Source organism: Saccopteryx leptura, chromosome 11, assembly GCF_036850995.1.
Source record: "Saccopteryx leptura isolate mSacLep1 chromosome 11, mSacLep1_pri_phased_curated, whole genome shotgun sequence".
NCBI classification, from domain to species: Eukaryota; Metazoa; Chordata; class Mammalia; order Chiroptera; family Emballonuridae; genus Saccopteryx; species Saccopteryx leptura.
In genome coordinates, this window is record NC_089513.1 from 36,171,477 (window position 1) to 36,194,891 (window position 23,415).

The following is a 23,415-nucleotide window of genomic DNA, read 5'->3' on the forward strand; positions in this document are numbered from 1 at the left end:
TCATTTTTGCTGCCATAGCATGAAAGCAACTAGAGAGAACATGTAATAAATAAGCATGGCTGTGGTCCAATAATTTTCTTTTGTACCAAAACAAGTGGCAAGCCAGATTTGACTCTGTTGATTTTGATTTTATGCTTCTTTGTGTCTGAAGATGAAAGTGCAGGTTGAGAATGTCTGGGACTCTATTAGAATTAATTCAGTAAGTCAGCAGGCATATAAAGATACATCAATGTTGTTATATGATTCCCAGAATTATATTAATAAATTTCCACATTTCTGTGAGTGGAGGGTATGGAGAAGATGGTCTGTTGCTTTCATAAAGAAGATTTGCATGGAATAATGACTCAAAGGCCAATATACAATATTAAGATATAATATATATTATACGTAAGACATTTTAAGGTTTATATAGCAAAGCTGAGTACATACATACATGTGAAAGAACCAGGTTCACCAACTAGTGGGGAAATAAATCGATTCTTGACATTTATGTAAAAAGGATTATAAAGGTAACAACTTACAGAAGTTTTCTCCAAGGTGGGGAAATTATCATTGACATCTAACACTTTGATTCTACAGGCGCACTCAGAAGACAGTCCGTCTACGGCTCCATCTCGATCTGAGCCCCTCACAAGCAGGTTATACATGCCGTGTTCCTTAATTCAGATGCAAAAGAATTGTGAGACTGAGGTCTGGTTCTGAATAAAATCCAACATCTGATGTCATTATTCTGCATTTCTTTTATAATATTATACAATATTTTAATATTATTTTTCTTCTATATAATTTTCATTGAAAATAATGGTTGGGTTATTTTTCCTCCCCTCCTTTACATTGGGAGAAGGGCATACATAGATTATTTCATCTTTGTATTTTCACAATTGAAAATCTTTTTTTCACATCTTTATTTCCTCTTATTCATTCATAAAGAAGGCTTTACCTCTCTGTCAAGGAAACTGGACATCGTGCGGACCTCTCCAGTGTACCTGTTCAGGATGAACATTGGTGGACCTACTGGCTCCTGAGAGATGATCTTGTAGGCGATTTTAGAGTTTAGGTGATTGTCTTCATCTGCATCCGTGGCACTTAACTTTACTACCAATGTGTCTAGAAATGGAGATGGAGATGGAGAATGTTTGGAACTTCGTTAAAATTGATTCAGTAAATCATCAGGCAAAGGAAGAAAACATGGTTGGCCTTCTCCGGTGTTCTCTCTCTTCTAGTTATCCATGAGACTATACAAGGCAGGGCAGAAGTAGGTGTACCATTGTGTGTATGAAAAATAATACAATAATTAATAAATAATAATACAAGAATAAACTCTGTGTTTCACAAACTGACAACATAAACCTACTTTGCCCCACTGTGTATGTCATAACTTTAGCTACACTGTTGATTACAAAAATAACAGTGGTTTCCTTTATAAAATCCTTTACTGTTAGTACTTGCTCTCCTTAAACGATTAAATGGTAAATCAGTAGCAGAATATAGTGACTTTTAATGTATGCAAAAGAAGTTCTGTGTACTCTATCATAAAGCTATTTTAAAAAAGAAATGTTATATTGTTTTTGCCACTGTCTTCTGAAATTATTTTAAAATGCTTAATTAAAAAAGATGATAGCAGCCCTGGCTGGTTGGCTCAGTGGTAGAATGTCAGCCAGGCACGTGGATGTCCCAGGTTTGATTCCCAGTCAGGGCACACAGGAGAAACAACCATCTGCTTCTCCACCCTTCCCTTTTCTCTCTCTCTCTTCCCCTCCCACTTGATTGTTTCCAGTGAGTTGGCCTTGGGTGCTGAGGATAGCTCCATGGCCTTTGCCTCAGGCCTAAAAAAATGGCTTGGTTGCTGAGCAATGGAGCAGTGCCCCAGATGGGTAGAGCATCACCCCCTAGTGGGCTTGCAGGGTGGATCTTGGTTGGGGTGCATTCAGGAGTCTGTTTCTTTGCCTCCCCTCTTTTCACAAATAATAGAATAGAATAGAATAAAAGTTAAGAAATAATAATTCAACATTGCAATTATTTAGTGAGCAACTGCATCCTTTTTTGTTGCTCATCCAGGGAGCAGAGAATTACTATTTATTGCCTTGAAAGATAATAGTACCGTATTTCCCCATGTATAAATGTACCCTTTTTTGAAAAATTTGGTGTCTAAAAACTGGGTGTATCTTGTGTAGTGGTTGTATATATTTTTAACTTGCATTTCCCACTTTTTTGCACTTGTTTTGCACTCATTGTTGAAGACAGTGATTCGTCATCACAGATGAGGACAAACTAATGGATGAGAGTTTTGACAGTGATGAGGAGTTGTATGAATTTTATGATGAATAAAACTTGAGTTCAATAACTTTATGGAATACATTTTTTCCCAAGTTTTGGACCCCCAAATTAAGTGCGTTTTATACATGGGGAAATAGGATACTTTACTGCACAGTCAAAATCTATAATTATTGAAAAGAAAATTTGTTCACAGGAATATCAGTTCTTAATTATTCATAGCAACAAAGCACCAACACTCTAAGTCAATACCCAAGGACTGATGTCCTCTAAGCCAAGGACATCAGCCCACAGGGCAGATTTTCCAGAGTTGTCCGTTTCCTGATGTTTCTGTGCTTCCCAGCTTGGCTTTAAAGTGAAAAATCCTTGCACAGACAGAGATCCAGGGACACCTTGAATAGATAGAGCCAAGTTTGAAGGAGGTCATAGTTTATGGAAATATGCTTTGGCCCTGTGGGTAACTCTCCTCATATAAGGAAGCATTAACAAGGATGCTAATCAGCGAGGGAGTGGAGATGAATGTGGTTTCGCCTTCTCTTCCTTCACCAAGCTTGTCCTCAGTGTGTTAGTGAGGAAACAGTGACAGGCTATGGAGACACTTTTTGTTTGTTTTGCCTTTCTATATTCTCCCATCCTGTTTTCAGCATCACTTTTTTTAGGGCATCTGAAGAAGTTCTCCTGATACTCCCCTTGACCCCCACCTTTTGTTATTTCTTTTTCTCCCCCATCATTTTTTATCCCTTTTCTCCCCCAGACTTCTCCACCCTTCTTCCATGGACTCTGCATTGTTACCTCTAACTTCCTTTCTTATCCCCTTTTTATTCTGAAATTTCTTTTTTCTATTCTCTTTTTTCATTTTTTTTTGTAAGTGAGAGAAGGGGAGATGCAGAGACAGAGTCCTGCATGCACCCTGACCAGGATCCACCTGGTGACCCAGTCTGGGGTTGATGCTCTGCCCATCTGGGGCCATGCTTGTAACGGAGCTATTTTTAGCACCTGAGGCAGAGGCTCCATAGAGCCATCCTCAGTGCCTGGGGCCAATGCAGCCATAGCTGTGAGAGAGAAATAGAGAAAGAAAGAGAGAGAGAAGTGGAAGGGGGAGGGGGTGGAGAAACAGATGGTCACTTCTCCTGTGTGCCCTGACTGGTACTCAAACCCAGAACATCTACATGCCAGGTTGTTGCTGTACCGCTGAGCCAACCGGCCAGGGCCCTACATTTTACTTAGAGGCAGAAGTGCAAATAAAAATGTGAAATGAAAAGGAATATTAGAGGACTGAAGGAAGAAAGAGGCAGAAAGCAAAGATGGAAAAGAGAGAGTAGCAACATAGGAAAAGTGTAAGTGTGGAAAGGAAGTGCAGGAGAAGTGATTGAGGGAAAAAGAAGAGAGTATTAGAGTTGGAGATGGGATTAAACAGGATAGAAAGGTGAAAAAAAAGAGAGAATGTAATGTAACTTGCTGTGTAGACTGTGAAGAGCCATACTTATCCTTCGTGAATGATCTGATGGGTACTGTTAGGGAGAGAAGTCCCCCTTAAAATTGGCTGAAGATGAGATTAACAGGAGTAAAAAAAAAAGTCCAATTTGTTATGTACACATGGGAGAATAATAAATAATGCTCTAAGAAGTGATGGACCAGCCAACAATTTATACTTTCTAGACAAAATAAAAATAAGTTTTTGAAGAGCTGAGAGGGAAAAAAAAGTGCTCATTAGAAGGGAATTTAAGCAAGGTTTGGGTATTCCTTACTGAGAAATCTAAATGAAGTTTGGGCAGGAAATTAATACACAGGCAACAAGGTTTATTTAGACAGGTTCTTTGGCTCTGTATTCCTTAACACTGGCTATATGGGTGTTTCCAGGTGCAGGCAGGGGACCTTTTGCATGAGGCATGTGTCTCCTGATTTCAAGGGTTGGGGGAGGAGGGGGATAGTGGGGGGAGATCAGCATGTTCTTCTTGCATGGGCAATTTCTTAAGTAATTTTGATTCAAAATAATCAGTATGCATTGTGGGATACCTTGGGGCAGCTGACCCTGGGTCCCAACTGCACAGTTGCAGAAGTAACCTTCATCATTTCCCATCTGGTGTGGTTTAGCCCAGATTTTGGGGACTAGAACAGAACAGGGCCCTTATCTACATTCATGGTTTTATTTCAGTTCATACATTTGGATTACATTAATTGTGAGCTGAGCACCAATCTCTGAAGAAGGCACTAAGCCCCTGCTAAATCACATCTATAAGAACCCTTCACAAAAAAGAAGATATTTAACATTTTAGACCTGATTTTTTTTTCTAGCTCAATTTTAAGTTAGAATTTGTGGGGTTTCTTCAAAATACAAGTCTGATATTTTCTGATCTTTAAATTACTTGCATTTCAATCTCCTAAAGCTTTTGAGCAAGAGATATATTCAATAGTTATGGTATAATGCAGAGAAGGAGAACCATTCTACTCACTGGCGTCGCTGTTTTCTTCAATGCTGGCTGTGTACACATTTTGTGTAAAGACCGGAGGGTTATCATTTATGTCCATAACTTTGACTCTAAGCTCAAGAGGGCGTTCTAAATCTTCACCCCGGGAATTCAGAGCCCGGCAATAAATCTGTAGAAAGTTGGAAAAAAAACTCTTTCTCCACCAAAAGAAATTAAGTGGCATGCTTGAAAATATAGAAGGAAATGGGCAAGAAAACAATTCTCTGAGTAAATTCAGACTTATTTTTCTAGTCTAGTAGTTTAAATATTTTCCAGATATTTGATGACATGCATATACAACCCACTAGAGAATGCTGAACCATAAACGTTTTTCCTACTCTTTCCATCTCCTCACGCCCTTTATTTGATTTCATTCTACTGTATTTTATCAAAAGTAGGAATCAGTCATGAGATGATGTATTTTTAAAAAGGGAAGAAAAATAATATGTACAAATCAAGACATATTACTGTGACGTACCAAGAAAAGTGGTGTTATTTCTCTGTCCACTACGGAGGTGATGTTAATTTCCCCGGTCTGAGGGTTAATGGTGAACACTCCATATGGCGGTCGGTCAATCCCTGCGCCAGAGATGCGGTATGTAATCTTCTGGTTTGCTTCGCAGTCTGATCGTATCTATGAGGAAAATGGCTAGGGTTTAGGGCCGATCATGAACTTTACAGTTTAGTGGAATGTGAAGGGAATGGTTTTATAGCCAGATGGGTCTTGCATTGAAACCCGGTATCACAACATAGGCCTACGTGACCTTGGAAAATTCACTTATCTTGGCCGAGCACTAGTTTATAATGGGGCAATACCACTTATATTCTGGGTTTGTTATGGGGATTGTATGAGGTAATATATATACACTATACCCAAATGATTGACATATGGCATAGTTACGCTTGAAGCTAGATTTGTTATTGTTAACATTATATTGTTCACTTCTCTGATTTTTTATGTAGAGAAAGAGTTTGACAGAAAAAATCAGAATCTTTCTGATTGTGTATAAATTGTGTCCTGTTAAGTACACTGATTAGACTCTGTTTGAAATTTAATCAAAATGGTAGATAATTTAAATTAAGAAAATCAAAAGTGAATACAATGTTTAAAGATATTTGCAATGATTTTATTAATCAAAACTTGTATCACTCATCTGCCAGATAGATTTATGACACATATTCTGCTGTCTAGATTACATTTTCATAGTTTTATGTCTATGGGTCATAAATTTAAACAAAGGTAGTTTAAATTTTGAAATCTAACGTATATACTAAATATGAGAACACTCAGTAAAATACTAAGATTTGGTTCCCAAATACCTATAATTAAGTAAAGACAACTAGAATACAAATTGGATGAGCTCCAGTCCAGTCCAAAGAATTTATTTATATAGATGAAAATCCAGAAATCCCTCAAATGCAAATATAAGAAAAGAGCATAAAATGCAAATGCGAAACATAAGGCTATAATTGGGAATTGAATGGAAACAATAACAATTTAAAAGCTTTTCAAAAATTTGATTACATTTGAGAGAGAATAAATCTCTTTCCTTGAGCTGGGACTATATCTATAATATCATTGCTGATACTTACTATATTTTTAATATAAAGCTCTAAGGAAAAAATTCTGGTAAATCACTACTCTTGTTTTCATCAGTGGCCCAAGGTCAAGATGCCTGAAAAAAGCTAATGAATGCTCCTTTCTTATTGAGACCCATTAATTTGAAATACCTTTCTTTTGGCACGTGTTTTTTAAATTTATTTTTTAATTGATTGCGTTGACATGGTTGTAAGTGTCCCATATTTTTGGGTCTAGGAGTCTAGTGAGAACTTCTGACCTTATTCTTACTTTCTTGGAGACAATTATTTAAGCTTTGGATTTGGAGAGCGCTAGTCAGAAGAATAGTAGTACATGTGTAAATTTCCTAAAACGTGCAGGCGATGGTAAGCAGAAGACAGAAGGACAGACAAAGCCCACTAGGGCTGGAGGCACAAGTTTCTCTTCTAGGGTCATTCAAGGACATTCTGCTCTGTAGCAGCTCCCAGGATGTGATGATCAACATGGTGCCTCAGCAACAGGAACTGAACAAATGACTACATGTCACCCATCTTTCCAAGTCACTATGAAATAGTGAAGACTGCAAACCCTTAAAATGTTTGAGGGCTTTTGTGCCCTTCAGAAGCCTTTGTTATCAGCACAGGACACTCCTGTTCTTTCATCACTTACTCTGGCGATCGGATTCCTCTTGGAGTTGTCCTCTCCTTCTCGACACGCCGCTGCAAACTTGATCCACTCCCGCTTTTGTCTTCTGACAGTTTGCCATTTTGTAGTGCCATTTTCAATGTCTAATTCTTTCACCTTAAGCAAGAATCATTCACAGTTCACAGTGTCAGAGTAATTTTAATCAGTAAGGACATTTATTCAACACTGCAAGGTACACCCAAAGAAGCAATGGTACTGAATTTGAGGAACAAAAATGTTTTTACTAATGACAACTCTAGATATAGCTTGGTCAACCTTACCAGCTACTTCTTTTGGAATCATCTCACTGCTAATTATATGAATCTAGTGAAAGAAATCTTATAACTATGCAGAGAGCTTATAATGTGCTATATTGGATAATATGGTATATGTAGTTATTCTTCTTTTAATCTGTGCTCACCAGTTAGCAGACATTTGATTCTATCTGAACATCCATAGGAATATTTGGTTCATGCCAAAAGGTCCTTGATATTTGATCTTGTTCAGAAATGTTTATGGAGGTTTCTAAGCTGACTTACCTTCTTAACCTCATGTGCCATTACCAGCTGGGCTACCAGGGCAAGAAGGGTTATTACTGGCTATACAGCCACAATATAGTAATTGGATTAATAAAATAGGATAGTATTTTTAGGTATTAATTCTGTAAACCAAAATTATAAAAAAAGTGTATAGGATGTTTTGGACAGGACCAAATATCACGGACCATTTGGCATGGATCAACCACGTTTAATGATGTTTTGAATAAGATCAAATTTTAGAAACATTTTCGTTTGGACCAGATGTTTCACCAGGTAGAGACCTTGCCCACCGTACCCTTCATTGAGCTCTGACCAGGCTTTCTGGTCTCCAGAGTTTAAAAGATTGCTGGTGTTCCAGATGAGTGCATCCCTTGCAAAAGGAAAGTTGTGCAGTGAGTGTACTCCCCTAAAATAGGGGGAAGGCTTTTCTTTTCTGTTGATAAGGACACCACTCTGGCTATGCATCCAGATACTTGACTGCAGGGTTAGAAGACTATTTTAACTGAAATGATGGTAACTGCCATAATCCCATGGACACCTCTGTGGATTCTCAATGCCATCCATTTGTATCTCTGCTTGTTATGTTTTCTCTTTATAGTCTAATTTACTATTGTTGAAGGGTGTTTAAGAATTTTATACTATTAAAGACTTTAGAAAAGTTACTACATCCATAAACATTTGTTTACATGTGTAAACATACACATATATATATATGTATTTTGTAACTCCTAATGGACTTGTTGAGACATAGATAATTGTATGTTTATTCAAGCTAAGACTTCATTTAATTACCACTTTGGGGGAAGGAGGCGTTCCATGTGAATGGAGCTTATATTTTCAAGAACCAAAACTTTTATGTTTTTTCTCATTTTGATGCAACTTCCTAAAATTTACTTTAGTTTTAAAACTTATCTTTAATTTTTTTCCAATAGAGATTACAAAAGTATTATATTTTCTTCAATTATTTGATATTATCATAATGAAAATTCAACTACTATGATAAAGCCTGCCAGGGAGGATAGCAGCTTTTATTTCCTGAGTCCCATTCTAAATGGCACAGAATTCTCTGTTGTTTTATTTAGTTTTGATTACAGATTTTTTTTGTATTTTTTCGTCATTGGTTGACCATCTAATTGTCTTTTTTGCTGATGTAACTGTCTAAAAACCCTCTTCCCTTTCCAGCTTGTTGCTTTGCTTCTATTGAGTGCCTTCAGATTGGGAAACAGAAATAAACTATTAGTATAGTTTGATAAGTAAGAGTTATTGTGACATTGAGCTGTTGCAAACCATGCCTAAAAGCGTGGAAACGTAAAATTATGGGTTTTTCTGTTGTTATTTTCAAATATTCTGATTTTTTGACATATGATGCATTTAACAATTCACTTTCTTTCAATTTTAAATTGAGAAAATAGTTTTAATAATTATACATTACCTCGACAATAAATTCACTGTTTACTTCCAGCAACACCTATTATAAAAGGTACAACATTAGCATAGGTTAGCATAATTTAAAGGAAACAGTGTTATAAAACTATGGACAATGTTCTCTGATTAATTCATTTCTTAAACATACATTTTGCTAATAATATGGAATAAACATGGGTAATACAAAATTAATAATACAGGCTTTTTGCCCCCAAAGGCTTTTATACTTTTAAAGAAGACAAATACAGAACTACAGGAAGGAAAGTTAGAGTATGTACTTCAACAGAGGAACCCACGGGCGCACTAGAAGGGAAAAGCAGACAATGCAAGTTAGCAAGTGAGTTCTAGGAAGGCCTCATAGGAGAGCAAGATTTGAAAGGATTCTGCAAGATGAAACTGCTTTGATAAGAGAAATTGATGGGGGAAATAATTTTTAGCCAGAGTAAAACTGAGCGCAGGTGTAAAGGTACTAAGTTTCAGAGGATGCTCCAGGAATGCTAAATAATATTATTAGCTGGAAGGCAGAGGAAATAGCAAGGAGATATAGGAGACAAGTTTAGGAATGTCAGTTTGGAGGCAGGTCATGAAGTGCTTTGTACAGCAAACTAAGGAGTTTGGGCTTGCTTGGATGAGATAACTGGGATTGACAAACCACTTTTTAAAAAACATATCATTGATATGAAGGAAAGATTACAAGGGAAATGCACTTGAAGTCAAGACACTTAAGAATGAGCAATTGCTTGGGTAGGATCGTTAGAAGAACGTGAGCACGGGCGCTGATGTGGCACTGGAGAGAGCAGTGGAGGCATTTCCAGAGATGACAGGGCTTTAGACAGTGGGCGCAAGGGGACGACATGTCAGATGATTTTGGTGATTTCAATTGTGTGTGTTTTTTTTGAGTAGGGGGCCATCAGGGCACTTTTAATAACAATGGAAGATTCAACAGGACAGTATCACTAAAGGGAGATGGTGAATGAAGATTGTTCTATTTCTATTTATTTTCTCTGTGTGTGTGTGTGTGTGTGTGTGTGTGTGTGTGTGTGTGTGACAGATACAGAGAGAGACAGAGAGAGGGACAGACATGAAGGGAGAGAGAGATGAGAAGCATCAATTCTTCATAGCAGTTCCTTAATTTTTTGTTGATTTCTTTCTTATATGTGCCTTGACTGGGAGGCTCTAGCAGAGCGAGTGACTTCTTGCTCAAGCCAGTGACCTTGGGCTCAAACCAGCGACTTGGGCTTCAAGCCAGCAACCATGGGGTCATATCTATGATCCCACACTCAAGCCAGCTACCCCGTGCTCAAGCTGGTGAGTCCGTGCTCAAGCTGAATGAGCCTGCGCTCAAGCTGGTGACCTCGGGGTTTCAAACTGGGGTCCTCTGCATCCCAGTCCGGTGCTCTATTCACGGTGCCACCACCTGGTTAGGCTGTTCTATTTATTTCCAATATGCTGCTAAAATTTGAGATAGACATAAAACTGAAGAAGTGGAATTTATCTAAATAGAAATGCTATTTTAAGTTGCAGGAAATGAGGATATTATATTAAAATAATCAGTGAAGTAAGCAAAGAAGAGAATCTTATAGGAGATGCATATATTTGGGTATGGGACAGAAGGAAGAAGTCTAAAAGCAATATTAGAGAGGCCAAGGGAGCAGGTTTGTGGGTGCAGATTCTGTCAACACGAAAATGGCCAGAAGTGGCAGTGGTTGTGATGGTTGTGGTTTTGATGGAGGGTTAGTAAGCAAGTTGAGTTCAGAAAGAAGAGATTGGATAAGGAGAAGAGGAAGTAGACAGGAAAAAGGCATAATTAGTGGAGTCCATTGATATGAAATTAGACAAGAGGAACTATTTTATGGTTCATGTCTCACTGCAAGGTAAAAGATTGGGAACTGAGAAGGTCTTGGGGTCTTAAAGAGACAGTTATTGTGACTTTTGCAAGTGGCATAAGTCAGTTTACTGGCATCAAGGAACAAGTTGAGAAAGTAGAAATAGCAATCATAGATCCTTTTTTCAAGTTAGGAGATAAAGAACATGTGAGGGGTATGATGCAATTTGAGGACGTAATTAGATCAAGACATTTTTTTAGGTGAGATTCATGACCAAATACATGGTCTACAGGGAGTGGGAAAGGGCATTTGTGAAGAAAGAGTGACAGGAGGAGAAAAAGGAGAAAGGGATGGGGAGAAGGGGGCAAAAGTCAAGAAATTAGAATTGTAACTAAGAGAGAATAGAAATGATGAATCAAAAAGCAGGGAAAAGAAACCTGACAATGAGGAAGACAGTTTCTTCCTTTGAATGGAAAGCCAGAAGAATACTATGAAGAAAGAAAATCATCTTGAGGTGTAAGAGCAGTAGAATTTTTTACATAGCTTTCCGGAGTTGGAGTGAACAGGAATGGAGGGGGGTGGGCTAGAGGAGACTTGTCAAGAGGGAGGTGACAGGAACCAACAAAATGCTGCAAATCAGAGAGAACCAATAGGCCCACTTAGAATTCTTGAGTTATGGAACACTTGAGCACAGAAAATTAGAAATAGAGAAAATAAACTATTATTACATAGCAGATGAAGAGTTTGAAGACTGATTGACATTAGGAAGCAAGAGTATGATGCACAGCCCTTCATTTTGTGCCTCCTCTAATTAGAACTTGGCAACCTAGCCAAGTGTGAGGATGGAACGTAAGGGCTGCCCCAGAGTTGGAGATTGTTATCAAGGCAGAGTGGGGTCTGGGGAAGTGATAAAGTACTACTGTGAACTCCAGAGAGGCAGGGAGCAGAGTGAAATGAGGGAACTCCTGTGAACCGAGATGAGAGTCTGGATGCAAAGCAGATTTTGCAAAAGTGAAGGAGGAATATTAGGAAGTGCAGGTTGTGTTTGGGGATTTGGAGTAACAACTGAGTTCTGAAGGGGAAAACCAGAAATAAGAAATGTGGCAACAGTGTGTAGAGTTTTGTCTTAACTTACTTTCTCCCTTACTTGTAATTTTATTAGACATTAGTGAAATATTTAGACCTGGGAAAAAAGTTTAATATTTAATAGAAAATGGTCTCATTTGGTTGCATAGGACATTTTATTTTATAATAAATATTGCCTTTGGGGGTTAGATTTTTGTTGTTGTTGTTATAAAAGTAGATGATTCTGGAAAACATAAGGAAAAGTAAAAATCACACAGACTCTGATTAGTTGGAGATTACTTACCATTGTTAATATTTGGAGAAATTCTTTGACTTTTCATTTTTATTTTACAAAAACATATTTTGACAAATTGTAATTTTTATATCAAAAGAAAGTTATATTATACACACTCTTTAGTAAATTTTTTCATTTAACAATTATGGTAAAGTTTCATGTCACTGAATACATGTAGACATCATACATTTTTATGGTTGCCTTCTTAGTGTATCTCTTACGTTTTGGTGATGGGGGCACTAGGATAATAGAGGGCCATTCAACTCAGGGCTGCAGACGCAACTTTGCTGGGACTCTGAAGCACTGTCCTCCACCAGGAGGTTAACAGGAAGGCTCCCTGAGGGGATGCCAGAAGGTTGTTGAGCTTGGCAAGTGAACCTGTATTTGATTAGAAGCTCTCTCTCCTATCTTCAGCTTCCCACTTGTCTCTCTTTTTTCCCCTCTCCTCCATTTCTCCTCTTCTCTTCTTCCTTCCTTTCTTTCTTTCTTTCTTTCTTTCTTTCTTTCTTTCTTTCTTTCTTTCTTTCTTTCTTTCTTTCTTTCTTTCTTTCTCTCTCTCTCTCTCTCTCTCTCTCTCTTTCTTTCTTTCTTTCTTTCTTTCTTTCTTTCTTTCTTTCTTTCTTTCTTTCTTTCTTTCTTTCTCTTTCTTTCTTTCTTTCTTTCTTTCTCTCTCTCTCTCTCTCTTTCTTTCTTTCTTTCTTTCTTTCTCTTTCTTTCTTTCTTTCTTTCTTTCTCTTTCTTTCTTTCTTTCTTTCTTTCTTTCTTTCTTTCTTTCTTTCTTTCTTTCTTTCTTCTCTGTTTTTCTTGCCCTTTTTGATCTTGTCGTAGGCTTGATCAAGACTCAGGATAGCCTCATTATGCTGCTTACCCTCAGAATTATAATCAACCCAATAACCTGATTGTAATTGGGATATAGTGAGAATCCTAGCTGGGGTTCTGTTCATAATGCAAAAATATGTATATGAATAAAAATTTTATTTTATTGTTATTTCTATAATTGTGAGGACCTAGGTGTTAAAAATCAATTTCTTCTAGATTAAATTAGCTTTATAATGATTATTAGCAGCACAACCGATTTCTAGGAAATATGGAAATTTTGATACAATATCATTGAATATAGAAACTAAAATTTTATCAGAAGCTTATTATAAAGATATGGATGAAGCTTTAAAAAATCAGTCATGAACAAATATTACTGCTAGAATTAAACAAATTCCAGCATCACCTCTATCTTGTTTTGTTTTTCAGTTGTAAGTATGGGAAAAAACTTGTTCAAGTAATTGAATAGATGATAGTGGGGATTTCTTTTTTTAGTGCCAGTCATTAATTCTCTAAACTTATTTTGATTTAATCACTTAAATCTACAACTTAATTGTTAAACATGATTTTAAATGACATATTAGCTGACAACTCTAGTACATCCTCTTTTAATTTTGTTGAAAATGTATAATTGAAAAATCACATGACTTGTCAAAAGATTCATTATAAGCTTTAAAGTCAGATCTCTTTCTCAATACTGACATCAATATTTTCAATTATCCCTAAGTTTAGTGTCCAAGATACTTTTACAATTTACTGCAGTGTAACATGGTAATATTTGCATTGAGTGAGAGGTGTCACTTTTTAAAAAGGAGAATTTGGGAGAAGAAAACCTGCTTGATACCCCAGGCACAGGTGCATGTTTAGCCGAATGACTTAAGGAAAGAATATACGTGTGGAAACTGACAATCCAGTACATGATTCTTTTAAAACTATCTGTGCATTTGTACCCTTTAAAGTGCTTATGTATCTCAGGGATATCTATGCTCCAATTTGAAGAGTATTGTCTTTTTTTTTTTTTTTTTTTTTTTTTTTTTTTTTTTTTTTTTAGGTGAGAGGAGGAGAGATAGTGAGGCAAACTCCGGCATACACCCCAACCAGGATCACCTGGTAATCACACCTGGGGCCAATACTTGCCTACCAAGCTATTTTTAGTGCCTGAGGCTGCTGCTCAGACCAACCAAGCTATCCTCAGTGCCTGGGGCCATACTCAAACCAACTGAGCCACTGGCTGTGGAAAGGGAAGAGAGAAGGAGGAGAAGGGGAGGAGAAGCAGATGGTCACTTCTCCTGTGTGCCTTCACTGGGAATCGAGCCCAGGATGTCCATATGTTGGACCAATGCTCTATCCACTGAGCCACTGGCCAGGACCAAAGATTATTTTTATAGTAGGAATGAAGCTATCAGAATTTTTAAGTCAGTGTATATTTTTAAGTTAAATAATTTATATCTTAAAGTGGCTATGTAGCCCTAACTTATAGATTAGCTTCATTAAAAGCAATGTGGTATAGACACAAGTACTTTAGGCTTGGAAGCAGAAGAAATGAGTATGAGCCTTGAGTCTGTTTATAAGATGTGACTGGATAAATCCCGTATCCTCTCTCTGATTCAAGTTCTGATCTAAATAGAGTACAAATGTGAAAGAAGTAGGCTCAGTGCACTTATAAAGAGGAAAGAACAGTGAAAGAAGCGTTTCCCTCTGTGCTTCAGAGGGTGTTCTCACAGCATATTCTAACATATAAAAAGAACCAGTCCATCATTTTTAAAGACTTGGAATTAGAAACAACACTTCCAGAAGGAAGGGGGAAATGGAAAGATGGGTGAAAAAGGTGAAGGGGAATATAGTCAATAATAATGTGATAACTTTGCACAGTGACAGGTGGTTACTAGACTTAGTATGCTGAGCACATGGTAAGACAGAAATGTTAAAACATTGTGTTGCACACCTGAAACTAATATAATATTGTATGCCAACTATACTTTAATTAAAAAAATAATAATTAAATGATTCTGCCTGGAGGGGGGGGGAAGAAAGAAATTAACCACATCAAATAGATGAGTCTTAAAGGAAGTGTTTTGAGTTCATTTTACCTTACTCTTGTCCTCTCTACAGGACTCAAACCAACAGAAGAATAAGAACATTTCCATATAACCCTAAGAACCCTTGAATCTAAGATCTTTCTTGTCCTTCTGCTACCCCTTTTAGGTTGGGGCAGTTGCAATTAGACCCCAGGGTTCTTATCTAGCAGAACTTACATTGTGCCTGATGTGTCTGTCCTCTGTGGTATTCTTCTGGTATTTCTGCATTCTGCTAGCTGGCTCTACTGCTGAAGGCAGCAGCCAAGCCCTCCTCTTATCCTCCCATTCTGTGCAGGTCTCACTGCAGAAACTTGGAAGATTTTATTCTCAGGTGCTACGAAATCATAAGCCCTGTCAGGAAGCTCCTCGCCTTCCAGAAAACACTTGTGAACAGGTGGTTTGGAAGAAACATAAAGCGCAATCATCTTCCTAAATTGCATGTAGCATAACTGCATGAACTTCAATTAAACCGTGAAGAATAGTTGTGGGTTCCTGGATAATTATAGAAATTTCTTGCCTACAAAAGTCACCTTTTAGAGCTTACGTAGGTCATGTTTCATCTAAGGATAGGGTTTGGCCCGAAAGCCTGGCTAAAGCATAGAACACAAAATGGAGATGGGTGAGCCAGTGACCATGGCAGTGGAGGACGAGGGAGAGAGAGAGAGAAACCTGCAGTCGAGGGGGTAAAAACAATCCAGAGACATGTTTGGTATCTTGAATGTGTTACAGTCTCTGTGGCCTAGTTGGTAAGAGAGTTTATTCCTGCCTCCCCCTCCCTTTTTTGGATATCCTTACAATAAAATGCATTAACTAAAGTAACCTGCATAGGACTTTTCCTGGCAATATAAAAGCGTCTATGAAGCTAAAATGTATGTGTGCTGATCTCTGAGGATATGATGAAGACTAAGACAGAGAACCTCCCCAGGAAGGGATCACATGTCAAAGGAGGGAGGAAAGCAGGTAAACAAGAAAAGATGTTAGAATGTTAGAAACGTTGCAAGAGAAGCACAAACAGGATGCAAAGTTGGCCCCAAGGGGAAAGGAGTCGATTCTGGAACAATGGATAGAGTTGGACATGGAGTATTGGATTTAAATTCTGACTGTACCGTGTATGGGCTGTCAGCATCATTTAGGCCTTGAAAGTTTCTTTATTTGTAAAATAGGGATACATCTATTTACCTTTCAGAAGTTTTACATGAGTGAAAAACTTTGTTAACTATAAAATGTTTTGCTTGTGTGGTGTGAAATGGGAAGCCAATGACAGATGGAATACCAGAGATTGTTCTACATCCTTCAGGAAAGAAGAGGGAGAACCGACTCCTTCATTGTTTCAGTTTTCAGCCCTCAAGCTCACTTGAAAGTTCACTGTTCACATTAAAGTTGCCTATGAATGTGTAGATGGGAAATATGGCGAAGTGACTTGATAAGAGAGATAAATTGAAGACAAAATCCATTCATTTATTCAAAAATTTCATTGATAAAATATTATGTGTCTTTTGTGTACAAGATAAATTCTGACATGTTATGATACATATACATTCTAGGCAAAATAATTAGATAGTCAATATTCTATAGCCATCCATCTTTTGACAGATTGCTAAAATTTTTGTGGGCCTAGTTTTCTTTTTTAATATATATTTTCTCCTAGAGAGCATATGATGATTTTAGATGAGAAATGTAGAATCTAAATCATTACATACACTATTGTAATATTAGAATATGTATTATTCTCTTATAGACTGAGTGTATTTAAAGTAGTAGCTACTGAACAAGCCTATTTTTCATCTCTATGACTTACCTTTTTGAAGTCAGTTTTCACAGTCCTTTGCACACCTAGTACCTTATTAATAAGCGGTTCTCTCCTGAATAATACTTGTGGAAATAATTGAGTAAAGCAATTGCTATCCTCATAGGACTATGGTAGAGATGCCAAGTTCAAGCCTAATTACAGTATACCACTTTTGTTCATAATTGAAAGTATATCAATTAGTGGCAATTTTGTTTGTGAGCTGTGTAATTTGCTGTGTAAAAAGGAAGGGCAAACATTTCTCATGCAGGTAATATCTGAACATTTCACCAGTCATTCCTTTCACACACCCTGTCATCAGAGCTGCTCTTGTGAGTGAGGAATTCCACTGCCATCCCTCTTGGGGAAGGGAAAGGAAGGGACATAGCTGCAACTCAAACAAGAGATTCATTGCTTTAGAAGGAACTCCTCCCTGGATACTCCATGAAGGAGTCATAAGACCATTTACTAAGGATCAAGAAGTTCTCTGAAAAAAAAAAAAAAAACCTTAAAAAGAAGAAAAGAACACACCTACAGTCCTGAAAGCCATGAAATGGTTTTAGAACAGGATTTTTATCCTACAATTCTATAAACAAATATTATTATCAAGAGTGTATTAAAGTTATAAGTGACATGATAGTAATACTGAGCATCTGTTGGCATATAAGACTTATTTTAGTCCCTCGTGGGCTCTGCAGGAATTTGAAGGCAGCACTATAAATTTATTCACTTGGTTTAAAATATATTTTGTAGTTCCTTAGTCACTTATACCAACAAAGAATTAACAGAGGTGAGATTTACTTCTATATAATCTTTGGTGTGATGAGGACATCCGTAATTTCTGTGACAAGCAATGTTGGACCCAGTCATTTAATGCTACCTAAGGTATTCTCTTTAGTACAAATAAAAAACCAGATCAGATAAGATTGTTGTTCATCAGCCTCTACTTCTAGAGATTTGCCTGATAGTGAAATTTCTGTGTCACATGTCAGAATCACATTGTTTTATGTGAGGACTAAACCGATAAGTGACTGGGTGAGTTCTAAATATGCTGATCAATTTAGCATTTCAACTTATCATGAGATAGTATCTATATGTTTAGCTCCTACCTTCTTTATTTTCCAAGAATTAAAATGTTTAATTGAAATGTTAGCATCTTATATGTAGCATGAATGATCACCAGATATGCACAAAAAAATCTTACCTGGTGGCCCTGGCCGGTTGGCTCAGTGGTAGAGCGTCGGCCTGGCGTGTAGAAGTCCCGGGTTCGATTCCCAGCCAGGGCACACAGGAGAAGCGCCCATCTGCTTCTCCACCTCTCCCCCTCTCCTTCCTCTCTGTCTCTCCCTTCCCCTCCCGCAGCTGAGGCTCCACTGGAGCGAAGATGGCCCGGGTGCTGCGGATGGCTCCTTGGCCTCTGCCCCAGGCGCTAGAGTGGCTCTGGTCGCAACAGAGCGATGCCCCGGAGGGGCAGAGCATCGCCCCCTGGTGGGCAGAGCATCGCCTCTGGTGGGCGTGCCAGGTGGATCCCGGTCAGGCGCATGCAGGAGTCTGTCTGACTGTCTCTCCCCATTTCCAGCTTCAGAAAAATACCAAAAAAAAAAAAAAAAAAAAAAAATACCTGGTAAAAGAAAGCTACATGGCTGTATTTTATGACCTTATCAACTAAAAAAAAAAAAAAAAAAAAAAAGGCTTCTCACAGCTATTAATTGTTCTGCCTTAAGTAAAATTTATACACTCCATAGCATTACTTAAATCTTTAGATTCCCCAACCAAAATTATAAAAAGAATATTTGGCTGTCAGACATGAACTTTGATACTACTTAACTATTTAATAGAGACAATGATAGAATCTCAGAGTTTCTGCATTAGAAGAAACTTAGTGACATCATGTCTGACACACATTATCCCATGGGCACAGTGAGGCCTTGAGGAGTTAGGTATCTTAGCCAAAGTGATGCAACCCCTTGAGGGGAATCTGTGGCTTAAACTTGGGGCTTCCAAGTCTTGGTGTAGTGTTGACAGTACCTCGCCACCCTGATGTGTTTTACAGCATAAGAACATGAAGAACGTACTTGGGAAGGAGATGCTGAAAGACTCACATGATAAGATGAAATGCCGATTGTAGCTTAAAGTTTGGGTAGCTTTTATAGGTTAAGTCAGTCAGAGCCTTGTTTAAAGCATTCTTTGTGGTTAAATATAGATGACACAGAGTACCTGTAAGTCTCAGAGAGGCTGCCACACCCTTATTGGTGTAAGCTGCAATGATGCCCCAAAGAGCCTTTGATTTAGTTAATGAAAAAGGGGAAGAGTTGAAGTTCAGGATATAAAAGATAAGCAGGAGAACCCATCTTCTAAAACATTTGTAATAGTATATTGATTCCTCCTATACATTGCTGCATTTGTCTCAATCCTGAATCATGCTGCAAGTCTCTACTTTCTAACTGCAAACATTATTAGTTGATATCTTAAGAGCTCTATTAAAAACACACACACACACAAACACTTTAAGTCTATCACAATTACCATGAGATGTAAAACACAAATACTTTAGTGTCTGTGGGGAGAATTTAACTTTCAAAACAATAAAATGATAAAGGATAATAAATTAATACTCCTAAAAAGAGATTCTAAGCATCTGAAATATAATACTTTTTCAAGATCAAGTCAAAGAAAATTCATTGTTTAATTAATATTGTCATAAAATGTACCTGAGCAGAGAGGAATAGGAGGCAAAATTTAGTACACAGAAGTTGCCTCAAAGCGCTTACTCTTACAATAAGAAAACAAAAGGTTTATCTGAGTCAAGGCATGAAGATAGCCCAGAGAAATGTAGTAAGAGTTATATACTGATAATTCTTGAGTTTTATTAAAGATAAAATCACATTCTTCCCTCTTCCTTCAGTAATGTAACTAAATGATGATCATTATAACAAGGCATTGCACATCTATTTGGACTGTTTCATTTATAAATATTTCTCAATAATGGTTTTGTTTAATAATCAGTCTCTCAAGCTCAGAGAATGGAATGTTCTATCACTGTTTTTTTCCAAGCCTGGGCTGTGTGCCTTTGGCAACATTAGGTTCCTACACTACTTTTGGAGTTCTTAAACTTGAACTCTCGAATGGTACCTGCTAGACCAACTGGACATGGTGTATTCCCACGTCTGTCCAGCTTCAGCTGCCCTCTGCCCTTGTAGAACCAATGCTCAGGTGTAGTCTATATAATGCCACCCTAATCATAAGGTGGAAATCACTTCCCAAACTTATGTTGTAGCACCACTGTGGACATTTCTGGGAGACTGAGGTGTAGCCAATTATAGGTTATTTACCTTTATTTGCTTTGAAAAAAAAGTACAATTTCTTAATAATTCAATCCTCTTATCTTTTCACTTATTTTTAACTGTTTTTTAAAATATAAGGAATATTTTATTCATTTTTTTTTTGTCTCCAGTACCTAGCATAGCATCCAACACAAAATGAGTGGCTATGAAATAGCTATTTATTATGTAGACAGGAGATAAATATTTGGTTTACTTTAAAAATTGCAAAGAAGGAAAAAGGAAACGCATTTTTTGTATCATGTTCACTGGTACCAAAAGTTGATGAGTAGATTTATGAATTGGGGTATTAAACAGTTATTTCTACCTTGGGATATTCAAGAAGTAAATTTAGAGATCGACAAATCAGATTGAATTGTTCTGTCATTTGACCATCAAAAGACTTAACTCTAATCTAATGTAACTCAGCTTAGTTAATTCTTTAAATAGACTTTTCTAATTGAATTGGCCAAACTGGTCTTTGTTCCTCTAAGGACCTTGTATTAGGAGTTGTCTTACCTCCTTTAAGGATAGGACACCCAGTATGCATAATGCCTATCTAGAAAACACTCATGCCTTGGGCACCAAGAGATTGGAAGAAAGTAATTTAATATACAGAATGTCATGTTTACTGTAAAGAAACATCATCTAAATGTTTCCTTCTTGAACTATAGAAATGCTTTAATAATTTCAGAAGTTTTTTATTGATAGCTTGATTTTCTTTATTTTTCTTTTGCCACTTCTGACCAGAAAAATACTCATATGACTTAAATATTTCATAGTTAGTTGCTATGTAATTGGACCTAGCTAACATTTATCCACATTGAAAGAAACGCACAGGGAAATAACTATTTAAAAGAGATAGGCTTGATCCACTTAATTCCCTACAAGTTTAGAACCCATTTGCACTGGAAATTTTGACAGTGACCTTCTGATTTAAGTATAAGAAATATAGTTAATAAAATAGAAAAATTATTTTATTTCTGATTATAAATTTTAGAATTGTTCTGGCATGTAATCTGAAATAGATTGTGTCTCTGACGCTAGTTAACTCTAATGCAGCTAGATTCTCACTCTGCTTCTCCACAGCCTTAAATCTCTTAAGTGTGGAGAGTCCTTTGAAATCACAAGATGGTGAACTTGAACTGTCTTTGCCAGAAGGGGTTTAAAAATAAATTAATCCCATGTAGGAGGTCTAAAAACAGTCAGAGCAAACAAGGCTTCAGGGCTGTATCTCCCTCCCTAGTCTTTAAATTCTACTTACCATTAAAATGCAAATGTTCTTGAAAAGGAGCCAATCCATTCCTTTGGGTTTGTCTTGCACACAAATCCAGATGAGATTCGATTTTAGTAGTAGTCCTCTGGGTCCTGAATTCAGCTGTGCACCAAGACGTGCTTCGAGATGCCCTTTTAGGAAGGCATGGGTGCTTACCCTGGTTCTCTCTGGTCAGAGGAATGAAGATGTTCTATAATGACTCTGATTCCCCACCCTAAACTCCTCGGCCAGTCTGGAAGGCTGGCATTGTTTGGGCTCTGGGGAAGAACATGGACACACCTTGATTCTTATTGCAATGAAACCCTTTGTTGGACACCAAAGAAAAATCTTACAGAGTGAAGACAAGATTTACAGGGAAGATACCCAATGAATAATAAATTACTCACAACATGAAAAATAATTAAAATGCTAGGGCCTATCATCATGCTGAATAAAATTAGTAGGCTTCTTCTTGCTGCCAACATTGTAAAAGCAAAATTACATATACTGACAGCGAGCGCATACACACACACACACACACACACACACACACAGACACACTCACATGTCCACTACCAAACCAACTTCAAGGAATGACTCTGTGAGCAGAAGTGAAAAGTAGCAGGCTTGCAGTATAGTGTAGGGAGAAAGAGACAGTAATGAAACTCCCATCTCTTAATTCAGGTTATTCCTGCCTCCCTCCAAAACAAGTATTTTAATGAAACTGCATTCTTTAATTTTAAAGATGTTCCGATTTCACTATGTTTGTTTTAGCAGCTCTTTTTCCTGAGTATACAGTCAAATTTATATAACATTAACTACCTTGTTCTAAGGTAACCACAATACAGTGCTTGCTCACTCTTCATGGCATTTCCACTGGTTAAAAAAAAAAAAAGAGGCCCTGGCCGGTTGGCTCAATGGTAGAGGGTCAGCCTGGCATGCAGGAGTCCCAGGTTTGATTCCCGGCCAGGGCACACAGGAGAACTACCCATCTGGTTCTCCACCCCTCCCCCTCTCCTTCCTCTCTCTCTCTTCCCCTCCGGCAGCCAAGGCTCTATTGGAGCAAAGTGGGCCCGGGCACTGAGGATGGCTCCATGGCCTCTGCCTCAGGTGCTAGAATGGCTCTGGTTGCAACAGAGCAACAACCCAGATGGGCAGAGCATCGCCCCCTGGAGGGCATGCCCGGTGGATTCCGGCCGCGCGCATGCGGGAATCTGTCTGACTACCTCCCTGTTTCCAACTTCAGAAAAAAAAAAAAAGAAAGAAAGTACATACAGTGGGAACATGTTTTAAGCCATTATAAAGCTTTATTAAGAAGAAACTGAAATGAGAAACCAGAGATTTTAAGGGAAAGAAACTAGAGCAGCATCTGAATATTTCTGAAATTCATTTCCCTGTTTAATTTCTCTCCTGTCCTTTGTTAGTATAGGTCTAGAATAAGATATAATTTCCTCATGAAAAAAATTATAGACTGGCAGCAACCTCAACAAACACACAAAGAAAATGTAGTTAAATGTTCTCTCCAATCATTAATATGGGTTGTCTGGATAATTCTAAAGGGAGACTGTATCTTTTTCTCACTGCCCCATCACTGCAATTCAGAAACAAGGCGGGCTCTATTTCCAGCAATGGAATGTATTCCAAATAGCACTTAGTGTCTTGAGAACCTTAGTTTAGCATTTTGGGCAGCATAGAAAGAGTCAAGGCAATTAGAGGGCTGACATAGTACCCTGAAATAAAGAGAAATGAATTATATGTTGAGATATTTATGAGAGAGCAGGAAATTATATACAAGCAACAAGAAACAATGAATTGTTACAAAAGGGTAGCATAGGGATATACCTGCCCAAGCCAAATCTTATGTATTGGGGCATATCTGCCTAATTCAAAAATATCTAACCTGACCAGATAAAGTATGTGCATCATGTTTAAATTTTGTCTCTAGGTAGTTCTCAAGATTGTCTAGAATGCTAACAGACCTATATTCACTGGATGGTTTATTAACCCACTATTTCGTTATGTT

At 37.6% G+C, this 23,415-nt stretch overlaps 1 protein-coding gene across 1 annotated transcript in view; it reads right to left on the reverse strand.

The window, feature by feature from the left end:
• The window catches only part of DSG4 (desmoglein 4), a 40,394-nt gene extending 18,846 nt beyond the window's left edge, over window positions 1–21,548 (reverse strand). Inside the window, exons 1-7 of the mRNA XM_066352899.1 lie at window positions 21,402–21,548; window positions 8,956–8,991; window positions 6,970–7,101; window positions 5,221–5,376; window positions 4,728–4,872; window positions 941–1,107; window positions 522–656 (exon numbers count right to left, since the gene is read on the reverse strand). Of these exons, the coding sequence (XP_066208996.1) occupies window positions 522–656; window positions 941–1,107; window positions 4,728–4,872; window positions 5,221–5,376; window positions 6,970–7,101; window positions 8,956–8,991; window positions 21,402–21,440 (810 nt within the window). The 5' untranslated portion in view covers window positions 21,441–21,548. The remainder of the gene's footprint in view (window positions 1–521; window positions 657–940; window positions 1,108–4,727; window positions 4,873–5,220; window positions 5,377–6,969; window positions 7,102–8,955; window positions 8,992–21,401) is intronic.
• Window positions 21,549–23,415: the final 1,867 nt, after the last annotated feature.